Consider the following 17,631-nt stretch of genomic DNA (forward strand, 5'->3'; position numbering starts at 1 on the left):
CGTTGTTGGGAAGTTATGTGGTCCAAGCGAGGGCGTTGGAGTTTTCACCAGGGGGAGGATGTAGCCAGGTCCCCCCCCTCGCGTGTAGCCAGGCCCCCTCGCGCACTCACCCCCTCCTTCCCTGTTGCGAGCGCACGTGTGGATCGGGCTGGAGCGGAAGCATAGTGATCCCTGGTAGCTAGGGACGCGAGCGGCGAGCAGGCCGGTTGCTGGGGACGTGATCGGGCCGTCGCTAAGGCCGCGATCGCGTTGCCACCGGTCCGGCGGCTCGGGAAGCAGGGCGCCGCATACACAGGGCTGTTGCGCAGGCGCAATGACGGTGCACAGCGCGGGAGGCTCAGACAGCTCGCGCATGCGCGAGAATAGACTGCCAGCCCCCAGGGTGCTTAGGGGCAGAGACACCTGACGCCAGGGAGCCAATGAGAAGGCCGGATTCCCCTGCTCCCAGTTAGATACATTTCGCGGTGTTTTGCAGCTACGCAGGCAGTCAGGATCCGGACCAGCTAGGGGTAAGAGGTGGATGCAGGGGTCTGTGACCCTCTGCATTAGGCCAGCAGCCCCCAAGGTCCCAGTTAAGTCCTGAGTCACTGTATAGCTTGTGGAGCTTAGGGACAGGCCCTAGATAGGGACACTGCCCCTTTATCAGTGAATAGTCAGGGACACAGTGCTGTAGCCGTGCGGCCCTGCGAGGTGGGTTCTGGGCTCAGAACACCACCCAAGACCCTGTGACTAGGAGTGACATTGTTCGCGCTGGACTTTCAGCCCACGCGGTGTGGAGGACCCCATCGGATCGTGTGGATTTGTATCGCGGTACCCGTGGCTGGAGCCCGGGCAGGTAACCTGCAACTCACGTGCACCAACCAGGCCTATCACCAAACATAGTGGCTGCGCAGTCACACATACACATGTACAGTGGTATTTGACTTTGGGTGTGCGAGAAATTTGGGTGGGGGTTACTGGACACGGGGTGGGATCACTCTGTGGGAGGTTAGCGTCCGCCGTGACGCCAAAGGTGGTAGCGTCTGCCGTGACGCCTAGTGTGATTAGCGTCCGCCGTGACGCCAGAGGTGGTAGCGTCCGCCGTGACGCCTAGTGTGATTAGCGTCCGCCGTGACGCCCAGTGTGGTTAGCGTCCGCCATGGCGCATGAAGTTGTGTTGATGTATGTAGATACGGTTTGTTATGCAGTAAAGCCAGTCCTGTTTTACAATTGTTCGCTTTGTATGGTTGTTTCCTGTGAGGGCCTCCTCCCACTCCGTTGGGATCCCTCCCAGGTGGAGGCGTTGCACCTAGAGATGTATATGATGTATGTACCCCAGGTTCCCCAGTGCGGAAGCTCAGCCCTCCTGTGAGCCAACAGGTAATGCACCACACCTGAGTAACCTTGCATGTTTCTACACCTCCACAGTATTACCTGCGAGGGGGTGTGGGAAAACCCGTTACACATATATAGACCTATAGTTGCCACAATTAAGTGGATCCCTTCCCTCTTTGTGTATAATAGCCAAATTGACCATGGACATTGAGGTTGGGATAGCTACTCCCTCCAAAAATGAGTTAAAAGCTTCAAGAATAAACGGGGATAGACCGCCTTAAATTTCTTATAGTACAGGTTGGAAAAAATGTCCAGGCCTGGTGTTTTATTTATTTTTAATTGCTTGATAGCATCTGAAAGTTCTTCCTGTGAAATTTTCTTATTTAGTCTTTGAGAATCTTCCTGTGTTAGTATGGGGAGATTACACTTTTTAAGATACTCAGATACTGCTGCGGCACAGTTTATTCGAGCATTTGCCCGTTCTGTGCCGCAGCAGTAGCCTGGCGCGCGCCCGAGAGTGACGGGCGCGCGCCGAAGCAGCGGAAGAGCGCCCTCCGATCGGGGCGCTCTCCCTACCGCTGCCGGGTCCGCCGGGTCCCCCGGAACCCCCTGCCGCTGTCCCGCGATCGCGGGACACCAGGGCTCCCTCGGGGAGCCCCTGGACGCGCGTGCAGGGGGCGCACGCTCCCGAAGACGCGCGGCACGCCGCGGGAAATCTCCCGGCTTGCGGATCTGGCCGCAGTGTGATAAACTGTGTCGCCAGTGTATTGCCTCGGACCCTGTATGGTGAGCCTGAGATGAATTTAGATTATATAATTTAGTGTAGAAATCCGAGAATTCCTGGGCTATTTATTTTCCGTCGTATGTTTTTCGTCATGATTTGGTTCGTATCATGGGGATTTGGGATATGACCCTTAGACCTCTAAGCTTGTTAGCCAATAGCTGGTCTGCGTTGTTGCCCTTATCACTTATCATAGTAGCATTGGTTTGTCCACCATAGCGCTCTCTCTACTTCGTCTAATTGTATCTGCTTAAGTTCATTCCTGGTTTTGTCTAAAAGTTTAAGAAGTTTTTTGAGGGGTTGTTTATATTGTTGTTGCTCCTACGAGCTAAGTTTATCAGAAAGTTCTTTATATTGTTTTTGTTTAACTTTTTTCTTGTATGATGCTATGGATATTAGGTCCCCTCAAATTGATGCTTTATGGGCTTCCCATAGCGTAGTCGGGGAGGCCACGGAGCCTTTGTTTATTGAAAAATAGTCTATAAGTTTTTGCTTAATTGTACTTTCTACATCTGGCAAATTCAGTAGAGAGTCATTTAGTTTCCAATTATATCGATTATATTTACTGAAGGGGAGAGAGAGCACTAATTCGATAAGGGCATGGTCTGACCAAGATATTGATCCTATATTCGACTGGGAGGATGCCTGGAGAATATATTTGGTACCCAGAAAATAGTAAATCCTAGAGTAGGTCTGATGTGGAGCTGAGAAGAACGTATAATCACGCTGATGCTGGTGTTGTGCTCTCCAGATATCGGCGAGGGAGAAATCTTTTAATAACTCCCTGAATTTTTTAGCAGTTCTCTGGTCAACCTGTAGTGGGAGACACCCGGAGTATTTGACCTGTCCTGGTCCGGAACACTTACCGTGTTCATGTCCCCGGCTATAATTATTGAAGAGAGAAACAGCTGGTCCATAATTCATAGAACTTCCCTCAAAACATTTGTTTGACCTTCATTTGGGGCATAGACATTGACAATGGATATCGGGACTCCCGACAAGGACCCTTGAAGATTAAAAATCTACCTCCTGGGTCTGCCGAGGCCTTATTGAGGGCGAAAGGTATATTATTTTTGATTAGAATAGCCACTACCCTCTTTTTAGCGTAGAAAGATGCAAAATATACTTGGGGGTATGTTTTCCTAAATGTATTTGGGAGAGAAGTAGTCTTAAAATGGGTTTTCTGTAAGAACAGGATGTCCCTATTTGTCTTTTTAAGTTCCTGTAGGGCAAGTCTACTCTTCCTTACAGAATTCAGTCCTTTAACATTCAATGATACTAGTTTTATTTAGGCCATATTAGACATGGTTGCGTTTTAAATAGAGGAGTGTCATTTCATCCATTTTCCCAAGGTGGATGTCTTTTTTTGTTCTATATTCCCATCTAGAAAAAGAGGGCTGGTACATACTATTGTCCTGTGTGGGCAGGTCACGGTGGGGGAGGGGCGGGGGGAGGCAGCAGGGAGGGAGGACTGGGGAGAAGGAGACAGAGGTAGAGTAGAGGGAGACAGAGATAGGGAAGAAAAAGAGTGGGCCCTGAAATGGTATCCTTCATCAACATGGGGATGAGGAGTGAGGGCCTATTGCCCTCGAAAACAACCTTGAGCACCACGCCTGAGTGCAGCGTAGAGAGTGAGCACCACGCCTGAGTGCAGCGTAGAGAGTGAGCACCACGCCTGAGTGCAGCGTAGAGAGTGAGCACCACGCCTGAGTGCAGCGTAGAGAGTGAGCACCACGCCTGAGTGCAGCGTAGAGAGTGAGCACCACGCCTGAGTGCAGCGTAGAGAGTGAGCACAGAGCCCCTCCGGGTAAATGCATAGAGAACCACAAGACTGAATCAGGGGGTTCTGATGAACTTGATCTTGGGACGTCTCATCCTTAACAGTTTTACTGTATTAACTATAATCCATGGTACCAGGATTTTTCTTTCCGTTCTTCCTTATGGGGAAATGGGAAAAGCTGCAGGAAACCTGGCATCCATGGATAAAAAAAATCAGAGCTTCTTCAAAGAAAAGTTCAGGAGTTTTGAGCCTTTAGAACTGTGTTTGTGTTAGGCTGCGCTGACCAGGAACTAGACTGGACCCCGGTACTGAGGTGGGGATATTTGACACCACGCACCCACGACAACGGGAGCAGGCCTGGTAGGCGGATAGAATGCCGGTTGCGGGTTGGAGAAGGTAGATAGTATGGTACTTGCCGAGTCTTGGGGCGAAGCTGAGAGAGGTCGTTGTCGGAGAGCCAAGGTCGAGGGTAGGAGCCAGGAGGAAGGTAGTTGTCCGAGAGCCGAGATCGCGGGTTGGAGAGCAGCGGATGGTCAAAGGCAAGCCGGGCAAAAGCAGATACCTGGTTCTCCAGTTGTCTTCTTTGTACAGCTTCCTTTAGTTTTATGTGGGAGTTCCAGGACTTATCCCCTCTATGGTCTTGTCTGTTTTTCTCCTGTTTTTGTTTAATTTACCCCCTTTTTAGGGCTTTATCAGGTAGGCTTCTATGGAGCTGATCTAATGCGTGACCGCTCAGCTCTCCCTCCAGGCCACGCCCCGACTGATTCTTTTTAGACAATCAACTAATGAACAAAATGTAACCTGTAAAACCTATTCACTTTAGTCCTAAGTGGAACTTCATCTTTAGAGAAAAATAAGATCAGATTTGTTTTTTTGTAAATCGGAATGTCAAATGAAATAGAGATCTAGTGCAGACCACAAAGAAGTTTGTTTTGCCCACTTGAAATATTTTATATCACCTAATTTAATGTTGACATGAAGCGTAGCACTATTCAGTAAATATGGCCCATGTCTTCTATGGTCTACAGGCAGTGTCAATTGTTGGTTTAGTGAGAGCAAGAGCTACAGTAGATAAGTCTTGGACTTCAAGAAAGACACTAAAAGGTAATATTTGAACATTTAATTGACTATTATGAAAACATGGATTATAACAAGTCTACCGCACCTCAAAAATCACAATATATGATACAGCAACAAAAGCAAAGGATTACAAAATAAAAAAAACCCAGAATATAACATTTGAAAGTAATTAGTGGAAATCTGTATTTGTCTTTCTAACATCCTGTTGCCTAAATGTAAAACACAAATAACATTCAGTTCAAGTATCACTTGTCCCTGTTTAATATTGTATGCGGTGAAGACATTTTCCCTTTGCTCTGAATGATCTCAGCTCCATTCATCTGATTGTGGCTGGGATCTTTCCAATCCAGGAGAAATTGGCTTCACGGCGGATTGAATAGTGGCCAAGGATTCCCGGGTACAAAACTGCTGCAATTAACTGGATTTTATCTGTGAGAAATACACATTATTATAGCACCAGTTTTGTACTAGGGATATATACAGTATATTATATGCATTCATGCTCTGGTACTGTATATATTTTAACAGAATACAGTACATGTGCAAACAGACAAGTTATTCAACATTCCTGGCATGACATTAAGATTTGGGTTTCAAAGAATAAAAATAAGCTGGTTTTGAGTAATAACATCAGTAAATGTAAAGAAAGAAAGCCCATAAATGATGCAAGAAACTCTTGAAAGAAAGACCATACATTTGTTGTTTTAAATGATTTTTACAACCTGCCTGATTAATACAATTGATATTAAAATATAATTATGTGGTTTATTTATTTATAACCAGTATTAGTAAAGATTAATTATTGGGGTATTATTATTTATAATAAAACTGGGAAAATAATATATTTTGTTTAATCTACTGTACATGGTGAAATACTGTAACCCTGCTGCGTCAAATACATTTTAAAATAATAATAATTGAGAAATGTCAGGTTAGTATATAATGTAGACACACGCAAGCACGATTTAAAATGAAATTTCTGCGCAACACTTTTTTTTAAAGCTTTGTAATGTGGATAGCCCCAATTTATTTAATAGAGCAATGCTTACCCCTTGCAAGATTAGTATTAGATCATGACAATATTTACATAGCTTATAGGGGCCCATGTTAAAATGGATTTGAGGCAAAAGGTGACACTGGGCGCTCATTTGCATGTCATTTCCCAGAATCCCTGGCTGCAGTGAAGCATTGTATGCTAGGAGATAATGGTGGAAAGCAGAGCTGTGAATGTGCTCACAAATTATACTTTTATTTGCCATACAAAAATGCAAATGTACAGTATTTCTCATTTCCCCATTGCAAAGCCTTTCATTCATATTGTCAGCTTCAGGTCACAGAGAGCACTCAGGTATTCTTCATTGTCAGGATCGAGCTCACTGGCTTTTTCATAACATTCAATTGCTTTCCGTGTGTTTTGGTTAAGCTTATAGAGAAACCCAAGCAAGCAAAATCCTGTAGCATCAGAGGCATCTCTCTCTATCATCCTGTCTGCCAACCTTTTCAAAGCCTCTTCACTGCTTTGCCTATCTCTTGTTAGTTCGGATATCAGGAGTGCTTCTCTGTAATGTTTTACAGCTTCTGTTTCAGATCTCATGTAATTTTCTAGAAAACGCCCATAATGGAAATGGATTTTTTGCTTCTCTTCTTCTATAACATTTTTAATATCCAATGCTTTTTTGAATGTTTCCTCTGCTTTGTCATATCGCTTTGCTTCAGTATACATATTTGCTAAATCCGTGTATGCAAAAATGAATGTTTTTTTATGTTCCAACACCTTTTCAAAGTGAAATATGGCCTTTTGAATCAGCTCCTTTACTTCCTCTGAGTGGTTGCCTGTATTTTGACTATATGACCATCCATACCCGGCAGATGCTTTCATCTTTTGTCTGTAACAAAGACCTATCTGATGATGCAGAAAACCAGAAGTAGGAATTAGACCTATGGCTCTTTTCAAAACCTTAAGAGCTTCCTCAGTCTTTCCTGCTCTCCTGTAAAATTTAGCAACATAGCGAAGTAAATAGGGTAGGTTTGGTGTTTGTTCTAGAGCTTCTTCAATGTACTTTTGTGCCTCTGTATCTTTCTTTAAATCCTGAAGTTTTAAACCCAGAAGTGCCTTCACCACTGAATCTTTTGGATTTAGCTTTACAGCACGTTGCAAAAATGGTACAGATTTACACTCATTAGCTGGACATCTTCTGCCATTGAAACCTTCCATGCGATACACTACTGTTGCAAAGCCGGAGTTCCACTCAGGGTCGTCTGGATCTGTTTCAAGAGCTTTCTCAAAACACTCTTTGGATTTTGCATAATATTGTCCACAAAACATTAACAGAGACCATCCCTGTTCACCGTATATCTCAGGCAGCTTACTGCTATCATGCAATGAGCTTTTTAGCTCTTGGGAAATACTATCCACCTTGTCAATGTAGATCTGAGCCTTTTCATATTGCTTGGTGTGGTAGTACACCCATGCATAGTTACCATACGTCACGAGACACTTCCTGTTGGTTTCATCTGAATTTGCCTTGAGAATCTGCTCTTCAGCTTTTTCTAAATTGGCAATGGCTTCTGGGTAATCACCTTTCAGATGCATTGCATAGGCCAACAGATTGTGATCCATGTATTTGTTCTCAGTGACCAAATATTCAATCTGATTGTACAGTCTCTCTTCTAGCTCAACAATATCACAATCCTCTTCAAGTAACCGCCAAGTAAAATGGCAATTCAACTCTAGTAAGCGAGGCTTCAAGGTCGTCTTTGACTGTTCACTATTAGAGAAAATAGAAATAAAGAGCCAGCATTAGTCATTTGAAGGGACAGCATTTACAGAAACACAATTAAACAATATACTGTAATTGGCCTCTTGCAAACAAATGTAAATATTCTTTCAGAAATATCCCCCTCCCCCTTTTTGAAGTTAAACTTCTATGGGGCACTTGCACCTACAAAAATCTCAAAGGGAAAAAAAAACTCTGAATGGGAATGAAAATCTTAACGGAAGTGATGATTGAAGTACCGTGCAGAACCCGGAAGTGATGTCATTGAAGTTTGTTGGCTGCCTGCTGGGAGTTGTAGTTCGGGTGTGGATGTCAATCATCCAAAGAAAATCAGAAGGGAAGGCCTCAGTGATTACAAGTTCCAGCAACCCCTGCTATAGCTGACAGGCACTGTACTTCAGTCTCTATAAGCTGACACACACACACATATATATATACACACCTCTCTCTCTGTCACCCTCTCGCTCTCTGTCACACTCTCCCTCTCTCTAACGGTCTCTCTCTCACGGTCTCTCTTTTTGCCTTTCACTCTATCTCTCTCTCTCACCGTCTCTCTCTCACTGTCTCTCACTCTCTCTATCTCGTTGTCTCTCTCTCCGTCTCTTTGTCTCCGTCTCTCTCTCACCATCTCTCTCTCCGTCTCTCTCTCCCTGTCTCTATCTCTGTCTCTCACTGTGACGGTTCAGGGGATTCCTTCCCCTTCATGTGTTCCCATCACCGCTGTTTCCCCTGCCTCTGATCTTTTCCCCTTACCTCCTCGTTCTTCTCTCCCTTCTTCCTCCCGCACCTGTCCCTCTGCGGCCTGTCCTGACGCACTCCCAATCGCCATGAGCGCTCCCCGCAAGGCGCGCGCATGTCCCCAGACTCCTGATCCCCTTTGCGGTACTCAGCGCTCGCGGCACCCCTCTGTCTCCCCTCCAGTTACATTACCTCCTGCAGTCACTCCCCCGGTTCCTTCTCCTCCCTCGGCGGGTGCCCCCGCAGCACGGCATTCCGCGCGTCTCCTCACACAGCCTGTGCGTGCGCACCCTAACCTTACAGAGGGCATGCGCACACGTTCCTCTTGTAGGCTTTCCCAGACCACTGGCTCTGCCCCCATGCTGTACAAGTCATTGCCCTCTCCGATTTACCTGTCTCCTTCCTCTCTCCTCACCTATCCCTGCTGCCTCTCACTTCACCCTCTGCTCCTCCTCTCTCTCCCATTCGTGTTCCCTCCTTTATAACCCATGTGTGTCCATTTCCTCATTGCTCTGCATAGCTTCTTGTGACCCCTATGTGCAGTTCTATTCTTGGCTCGCCTGTCTCTTTCAGCGTTGTTCCTGTCCCTGCTTACCTTTGGCTCTCCCTGGCTTGAACTCTGCTTTGTACTGGTTAACCCTGCTCTCTCCTGCCCTTGGACCCTGCATTCGGATACGACTCTGCTGTCTTCTGTTATCCCTGGACTCTGGCTTACAGACATCCCCATCCTGCTCTCTATCACCCCTGGACTCTGGCACACGGACATCACCATCCTTACTCTGAAACCCAAGGCGTTGCAAGTATACCTTACCCTTCTTTCTACAGGCCTGGCAACGCCATACCACACTCCGGGCACGCCCTCACTGCTGTGGGTGGGTGTTAAAACCCTTCCCACCTCAGTACTGGGGACTGGCCAGGTCTGCGGGCATACAGGCATTACATTATGCAGAGCCCAAATAATGCAGACCCCCCTGAGGTGGGTCAAGGTGTTTCCTTGGAACATTTACAATTCATCAGCAACCAACTGACCACTGTTTCGCAACAATTGGCTAGTTTGTCTGTTCAGGAAACCCCACTGGTTCCGTCACCTCCTGTCTCTGTGACCTACAGTAATCCTGGGCCATGTATACCACCTCCCAACCGGTATGATGGGGACCCTCTCGCTTGCCGCGGATTCCTAAACCAATGCGAGGTTCAATTTGAATTGTCTCCCTCTCTGTTTCCTACCGGCCGTTCCAAGGTGGCCTACATTTATGGCTTACTCACCGGCGATGCCCTTGCTTGGGCTTCTCCCATCTGGGAGCACAAATCTGAATTAACCCAGGATTACCCTAAATTTAGGCGTGAATTTCAACAAGTGTTTGACACCCCCGCACGCCGGGAGACGGCCGCTTTTTCTCCATTTCATATCTCTCAGGTTCGAAGATCTGCTGCTAAGTACGCGATAGAGTTTCGCACTCTCGCCGCGGAGACGCAATGGAACGACGAGGCACTTGCCGCCGCATACTGGCACGGTCTGTCTGACACCTTGAGATGATCTTGCAAGTCACGCCCGGCCATCCTCTCTGGAAGAACTTATCACTCTCAGCATACGCATGGATCAGCGCACCCAGGAAGGACATCATGAGCGACACTGTTCCCGTTCTCTCTCTTCCTCGATTGTCTCCCACAGGTCTTGTCCTTCGCCCTTCCTGGCGTTGGACGCCCCAGAACCGATGCAGATTGGTAGCCAACAACCTCGGGCTGTGGAGAGAATGCAACGTTGTCAGAAGGGACTTTGTTTCTATTGTGGTTCCCCAGAACATCGTCTCCATAACTGTCCCCTGAAGCCGGGAAACTGGAACACCCAGTAAAGGTAGAGGAGCTTCTACTGGGTACTATCTCTTCTTGCCCCTCTCTCTCTAAGGATCTCCCAAAGAAATTCAAGCTTCCAGTAACGCTGGCGGGCCATGACCTTCTATTGGAAGTAGAAGCTTTCATTGACTCTGGATCTGGTGGTAACTTCTTGGATCATACTTTCGCCTCTGAGAATCAAATTCCTCTGGTCAAGAGAAAAGCACCCATTGGTCTTGAAGCGATCGATGGACGTCCGCTTCAGGCAGCCTTCATCATCTGGGAATCCATCCCTCTTACTTTGACCTTGGCGGACGGTCATAAAGAGGTAATAGTTTTTGATATCTTCCATTCTCCTACCGTTCAGGTTATTTTAGGATTGCCTTGGCTGCAACTCCACAATCTGCGTATTGATTGGACCGGCGCCTTACCTATCCAGTGGCCTTCCTTATCTGAGCCAGTTTCTACTTCTCCTCCTGCTGCTGTGCTCGCCGGTTTGGATTCCGTTCCTGCCAACCTGTCAATCCTTCCGACCGTGTATCACGAGTTCTTGGACATGTTCAACAAAGTACAAGCTGAAGTACTGCCTCCCCATCGTCCAAACGATTGTCCTATTGATTTAATTCCAGGTAACGTCCTCCCGAAGTCAAAATCATATCCTTTATCCGTTCCTGAAACTGAGGCTATGTCGTCTTATATCCATGAAAATTTGGAGAAAGGATTCATCCGCAATTCTACCTCCCCCGCTGGGGCAGGCTTCTTCTTCGTGAAGAAGAAGGATCTCTAAGACCCTGTATCGATTATCGCGGACTCAACAAAATCACGGTAAAAAATCGATATCCTCTTCCCCTAATTTCTGAACTTTTCGTTCGTCTCCAAGGAGCCTCTATCTTCTCCAAACTCGATTTAAGAGGGGCTTATAATCTCATTCGTATAAAGGAAGGGGATGAATGGAAAACCGCGTTTAATACACAATCAGAACATTATGATTATTTAGTGATGCCCTTCGGGCTATGCAATGCTCCTGCCGTTTTCCAAGATTTCATGAACGATATCTTCCGAGACGTATTGGGAGCATTTGTTATTGTATACTTGGATGACATTCTCATTTTTTCTAAGAACTTAGAGGAGCACATTCGCCATACCAAGCTGGTGCTTTCTAGGCTCCGTGCCAATCGCCTATACGCCAAGATGGAGAAGTGTTTGTTCCACCAGACATCTACTGCCTTCCTAGGCTATATTATCTTTAATCAAGGTGTTTCTATGGACCCAGAGAAATTGAAGTCTGTTCTCGACTGGCCACTGCCCAACTCTCTCAAGGCCGTGCAGCGCTTTCTTGGCTTTGTCAATTATTACCGGAAATTCATCCAAAACTTTTCTTCCATTGCACTACCCATCACTGCCTTGACTAAAAAAGGTGCTGACCACACAACTTGGCCTCCCGAAGCCATTGACACCTTCGAGTTTCTCAAAAAAGCCTTTGTTTCTGCACCCATCCTACGACATCCTGATACTTCACTTCCCTTCACGCTAGAAGTGGGCATCTCGGATGTGGGAGCCGGTGCAGTACTCTCTCAGAGATCTTCTCCCGAAGAGAAACTCCACCTCTGTGGTTTCTTGTCTCGGAAATTCTCGTCTGCCGAGAGAAATTATGATGTTGGGAATCGGGAGCTATTGGCCATTAAATTGGCTCTTCAGGAGTGGAGGCATCTTCTCGAGGGTACCAAGGAGCCTATTGCCATCCTCACTGATCACAAAAATTTACTGTATATCGAGGGGGCCCGACGATTCGGATCTCGTCAAGCTCATTGGTCTCTTTTTTTTCCCCGTTTCAATTATACCATTTCTTATATTCCTGGTACCAAAAATATCAAAGCAGATGCTCTCTCTAGCCAGTTCACCACGGAGAACGAATCCAATGAGTCCACTGAATCTATCCTTCCCGCCAAGTGCATAATCTCTGCCAATAATTTTGATATCTTTGATGAAATCAACAAGGCTCAGGTTCACATTCCCAGGAGACTTATACGCAGCTCCATGTTTTCGCCACAAACTTTTACTTTGGGGACATTCTTCTAGATCGGCCGGTCATCCAGGCTTCAAGAGGACAGCGGATCTTATCAAACGGACCTTTTGGTGGCCAAAGATGAACAAAGACATTTTTGATTTCACCTGTGCTTGTCCGGTATGTGCCCAGAGTAAATCTGCTCATCATAAACCTTCTGGCCTTCTCATGCCTCTTCCCATTCTGGAGCAACCTTGGAAGCACATCTCTATGGACTTCATTGTCGAGCTTCCCAATTCTAAAGGAATGAATACCATTCTTATTGTTGTAGACAGATTTTCTAAGCATTCACACTTTATTCCCCTCACGGGCCTCCCTAATTCTGCTACTTTGGCCGATATTTTTTCTAAGGAAATTTTCAGATTGCACGGTGTTCCTGTTTCGATTGTTTCTGACAGTGGCTCTCAATTCATCTCTAAATTCTGGCATGCATTTTCCCAGAGACTTGGGATTTCCCTTCTTTTTTGTTCGGGATATCACCTTCCGACCAATGGTCAGACAGAAAGAATGAATCAGACCTTAGAACAGTATCTCGGATGTTTCGTCTCCGAATCTCAGGACAATTGGGTCGATCTATTACCATGGGCTGAATTTGCTATCAACTCTTAGAAATGAATCTACGCAAGAGTCCCCTTTCTTCATTAATTTCGGGTTCCACCCTAGCAGCCTTCCCCTCTCCTCCCTCCCTTCCTATATTCCTGCAGCGGATTCTCATGTTGCCACTCTCCAGAACTCTTGGAGGAAAATCCTTAAGACTCTACAAACTGCCGTCTCAAGACAAAAAACAAAGGCAGATCGACGCCGTCAACCGGGCCCTTCATTCAAACCCGGAGACAGAGTGTGGTTGTCCTCAAAAAATATAAGGCTCAAGACCCCGTCTCCGAAATTGTCCCCGAGATTCTTGGGCCCCTTCAATATATTAGAGAAGATCAATCCGGTCGCATACCGTTTGGCACTTCCCCCCACCATGAGGATTCCTTCCGTCTTACACGTCTTCTTACTTAAACCATTTATTCCGAGTTCTCAATTCCCGGACCGCTCCCGGAAACCCAACCCGGTGACCATTCACGGCCAGCAGGAATATGAAGTTAATTCCATAATTGACTCCCGTTGGTCCAGAAATAACCTACAATTCCTCGTTCATTGGAAGGGTTATGGTCCAGAGGAGCGTTCATGGATTTCTTCCTGACACATCCACGCTCCCAAACTCCTCTGGCAATTACATCAGAGATTTCCCCAGAAGCCATGGCAGGATCGCTGATCTCCGTCTTTCTCTCCGGCTCTCGCTCGGTCTCTCTGTCCCTCTCCGTCTTTTTCTCTCTCTCCGTCTCACCGTCTCTCTCTCTGTCCCTCTCCGTCTGTCTCTCTGTCTCTCTCTCCATATCTCTCTCCGTCTCTCTCTGTCTTTATCTCCCCCTCTCGTCTCTCCCCTTCTCAGTCTCTCTCTCCATCTCACCGTCTCTCTATCTCTCTCCCCATCTCCATCTCTCTCTTCGGCTCTCTGTCTCCGTCTCTCACTCTCTCTATCTCTCTCACCATCTCTCTCTCCGTCTCTCTCTCCCTGTCTCTCTCTCTGTCTCTCACTGTGACGGTTCAGGGGATTCCTTCCCCTTCATGTGTTCCCATCACCGCTGTTTCCCCTGCCTCTGATCTTTTCCCCTTACCTCCTCGTTCTTCTCTCCCTTCTTCCTCCCACATCTGTCCCTCTGCGGCCTGTCCTGACGCACTCCCAATCGCTACGCGCGCTCCCAGCAAGGTGCGTGCATGTCCGGTTACATTACCTCCTGCAGTCACTCCCCCGGTTCCTTCTCCTCCCTCGGCGGGCGCCCCCGCAGCACGGCATTCCGCGCGTCTCCTCACACAGCCTGTGCGTGCGCACCCTAATCTTACAGAGGGCGCGCGCACACGTTCCTCTTGTAGGCTTTCCCAGACCTCTGGCTCCACCTCCCATGCTGTACAAGCCATTGCCCTCTCCAATTCACCTGTCTCCTCCCTCTCTCCTTCTCACCTATCCCTGCTGCCTCTCACTTCACCCTCTGCTCCTCCTCTCTCTCCCATTGGTGTTCCCTCCTTTATAACCCCTGTGTGTCCATTTCCTCATTTGCTCTGCATAGCTTCTTGTGAACCCTGTGTGTGCAGGCCTATGCTTGGCTCTCCTGTTTCTTTCAGCGTTGTTCCTGTCCATGCTTACCTTTGGATCTCCTTGACTTGAACTCTGCTTTGTACTGGTTAACCCTGCTCTCTCCTGCCCTTGGACCCTGCATTCGGATACGACTCTGCTGTCTTCTGTTATCCCTGGACTCTGGCTTACAGACATCACCATCCTGCTCTTTATCACCCCTGGACTCTGGCACACGGACATCACCATCCTTACTCTGAAACCCAAGGCGTTGCAAGTATACCTTACCCTTCTTTCTACAGGCCTGGCAACGCCATACCACACTCCGGGCATGCCCTCATTGCTGTGGGTGTGTGTTAAAACCCTTCCCACCTCAGTACTGGGGAATGGCCAGGTCTGTGGGCATACAGGCGTTACACTCACTCTCTCTCTCTCTCTGCTCTCTCTATCTCCGTCTCTCCATCTCTTTCTCTCCGTCTCTCGCTCTGTCTCTCCATCTCTCTTTCTCCGACTTTCTCTCTCTCTCCGTCTCACCGTTTCTCCCCCTCTCCATCTCTTTCTCCGTCTCACCCTCCCCATCTCCGTCTCTCTCTCCGCCTCACTATCTCTCCCCCTCTCAGTCTCTCTCTGTCTCTCTATAGCTCCATTTCTCCGTCTCTCTCACCCTCTTCTCTCACTCTCTGTCTCTACCTCTCCATCTCTCTCTCCGTCTCTCCCTCCCTCTGTTTCTCCATCTCTCTCTCTCTCCATCTCACACTCCATCTCTTTCCATCTCTCCCTCCGTCTCTCTCTCTCCGTCTCTCTACATCTCTCTCTCTCTCTACATCGCTCTCTCTGTCTCTCTCACTCCACCTCTCTCTCTCCTTCTCTCTCTATCTCCGTCTCTCTCTCTCTGTCTCTCCTTCACTCTCTCTCTCTGCGTCTCTCTCTCCGTCTCTCTCTGCTCGCTCTCTCTCTCTCTGTCTCTCCATCTCTCTCTCTCCATCTCACTCTCCATCTCTTTCCATCTCTCCCTCCGTCTCTCTCTCTCCGACCTCTCTCTTTCCGTCTCTCTCTCTGTCTCTCTCTCTCTCTCTCTGTCTCTCTCTCTCTCTTCATCTCTCTCTCCTCTCTCCATCTCCATCTCTCTCTCTGTCTCTCCTTCACTCTCTCTCTCTCTGCGTCTCTCTCCCCATCTCTCGCTCTCTCCGTCTCTCTCTGCTCTCTCCCTCCCTCTCCATCCCTCTCCCCCTCTCTCTCCCCCTCTCTCTCCCCCTCTCCGTCTCTCTCTCCGTCTCTCCGCCTCTCTCTCCCTCTGTTTCTCCAACTCTCTCTCTCTCCGTCTCACTCTCCATCTCTTTCCATCTCTCTCCGCCTCTCTCTCTCTGCCTCACTCTCTCCAGCTCTCTCTCTCATCTCTCTCTCTCCGTCTCTCTCTCTCTCTCTCTACATCTCTCTCTCTCTATCTCTCTCTCTCTCCCTGTCTCTCTCTCTCCTTCTCTCTCTATATCTGTCTCTCTCTCTCTGTCTCTCCTTCACTCTCTCTCTGCGTCTCTCTCCCCATCTCTCTCTCTCCATCTCTCTCTGCTCTCTCTCTCCCCGTCTCTCCATCTCTCTCTCTGTCTCTCTGTCTCTCTATCCCCCTCTCCATCACTCTGTCTCTACCTCTCTCCGTCTCTCTCTCCATCTCACATCTCTCCCTCTCTCTCCATCTCTCTCCCTCTCCCCTTACTCTCTGTCTCTCCCTCTCCATCCCTCTCTCTGTCTCTCTCCTTCTCTCTCTCCCCCACTCAGTCTCTCTCCGTCTCTCCCCCCTCCGTCTCTCTCTCCCTCTGTTTCTCCAACTCTCTCTCTCCACGTCTCACTCTCCATCTCTTTCCATCTCTCCCTCCATCTCTCTGTCTCGCTCTCTCCATCTCTCTCTCTCCATTTCTCTCTCTCCGCCTCTCTCTCCGCCTCTCTCTCCGCCTCACTCCCTATCTCTCTGTCTCTCTTTCTCTCCATCTCTCTCTCTCAATGTCTCTCTCTCTCCGTCTCTCTCTCCATCTCTATTCATCTCTCCCTTCATCTCTCTGTCTCTTTCTCTCTCCGTCTCTCTCTCTCTTCGTCTCTCTCTCTCTCCGTCTCTCTCTCTCCGTCTCTCTCTCTCTATCTCTCTCTCCGTCACTCTCCATCTCTATCGGACTGGTGTAACAGGGCAAAATGTAGCCGGCTGTGAGGACATGGAGTGTGAAAAGATGAGCAAGGAGAGAGTTTTGGAACATGAGGAAGATGAAAGAATTCTCGAGGTAATTAAAAGTACTGTTCTGAACGCTGAAGTTGCTGAGGCCACTTTTTCAGATGAGTCTGGGCCAACAGGGGAAAAAATTGCAAAAACAGTGAATGTTTTAACTGATAATCTGCCTGAAAATGCTTTTTAGAATGGAGGAGCATTCACTGCCAGCGGCAACCACTAGTTTTGCTCTGCAGCCCTGCATTGGTGTGGATGAAAGATCTGAGTTGGTAGCTACACCTTGTGTGTATGTATGTATGTCTTTATTTATATAGCGCTAAAAGTGTACTCAGCGCTTCACCAAGAATATAGTACAGGGAATTCAAATACATTAAGCGCAGCAAAATTAGACAATAGGAAAGGAAATCTCTCCCCCGAAGAGCTTACAATTCTCTGTTTACACACCCAGCCCTCCAGTAAATCCGTCTGCTGTATTCAATTAATCAAATTCTTCAAAAATTGTGTCTGTGGGAGCAGAAAGTGATGTGTCCGAGTCTTCAGACGATGAAGAATATGAGTATGTTACCGATAACTCACAGTTATCTGACCTTCCCTCTAGTCAGGCCTTTAAAGGCTCTCAGTACAGTCTGACTGAGATTAAGGATTTCCTTAACCAGACTAAGGGCCGGCGGGGGGTTGAAGTGCAGGATTATTTCCCTGATTTGCAGATATTTGTGGACTCAATGAATCTCATTTTGAAGAAAGGTTCCCTGTTAGATATTGAAAAACAAAAACGGTATCGTTTAAATAAGTTATTGCAAAAAAGTTAAACAAATTGCAAAGTAAATACTGTTGGTTTTTGAATTATGAAAGAATCATGGCTATTTTGGATTTAATTTTTTTCTTTTGTTATTGTCGGTTTTTGCTCACAGTGTGTTTTTTCCTCTTTTGGA

At 47.4% G+C, this 17,631-nt stretch overlaps 1 protein-coding gene across 2 annotated transcripts in view; it reads right to left on the reverse strand.

Moving 5' to 3' along the window:
- Window positions 1-4,980: 4,980 nt before the first annotated feature.
- Window positions 4,981-17,631, reverse strand: part of LOC142502071 (interferon-induced protein with tetratricopeptide repeats 5-like) — a 40,268-nt gene continuing 27,617 nt past the window's right edge. For both annotated transcript variants that reach the window (XM_075612880.1, XM_075612881.1), the window contains exon 2: window positions 4,981-7,723. In XM_075612880.1, coding sequence (XP_075468995.1) covers window positions 6,268-7,723 — 1,456 coding nt within the window. In that variant the 3' untranslated portion in view covers window positions 4,981-6,267. The remainder of the gene's footprint in view (window positions 7,724-17,631) is intronic.

This window comes from Ascaphus truei, chromosome 8 (genome assembly GCF_040206685.1).
Source record: "Ascaphus truei isolate aAscTru1 chromosome 8, aAscTru1.hap1, whole genome shotgun sequence".
NCBI lineage: Eukaryota > Metazoa > Chordata > Amphibia > Anura > Ascaphidae > Ascaphus > Ascaphus truei.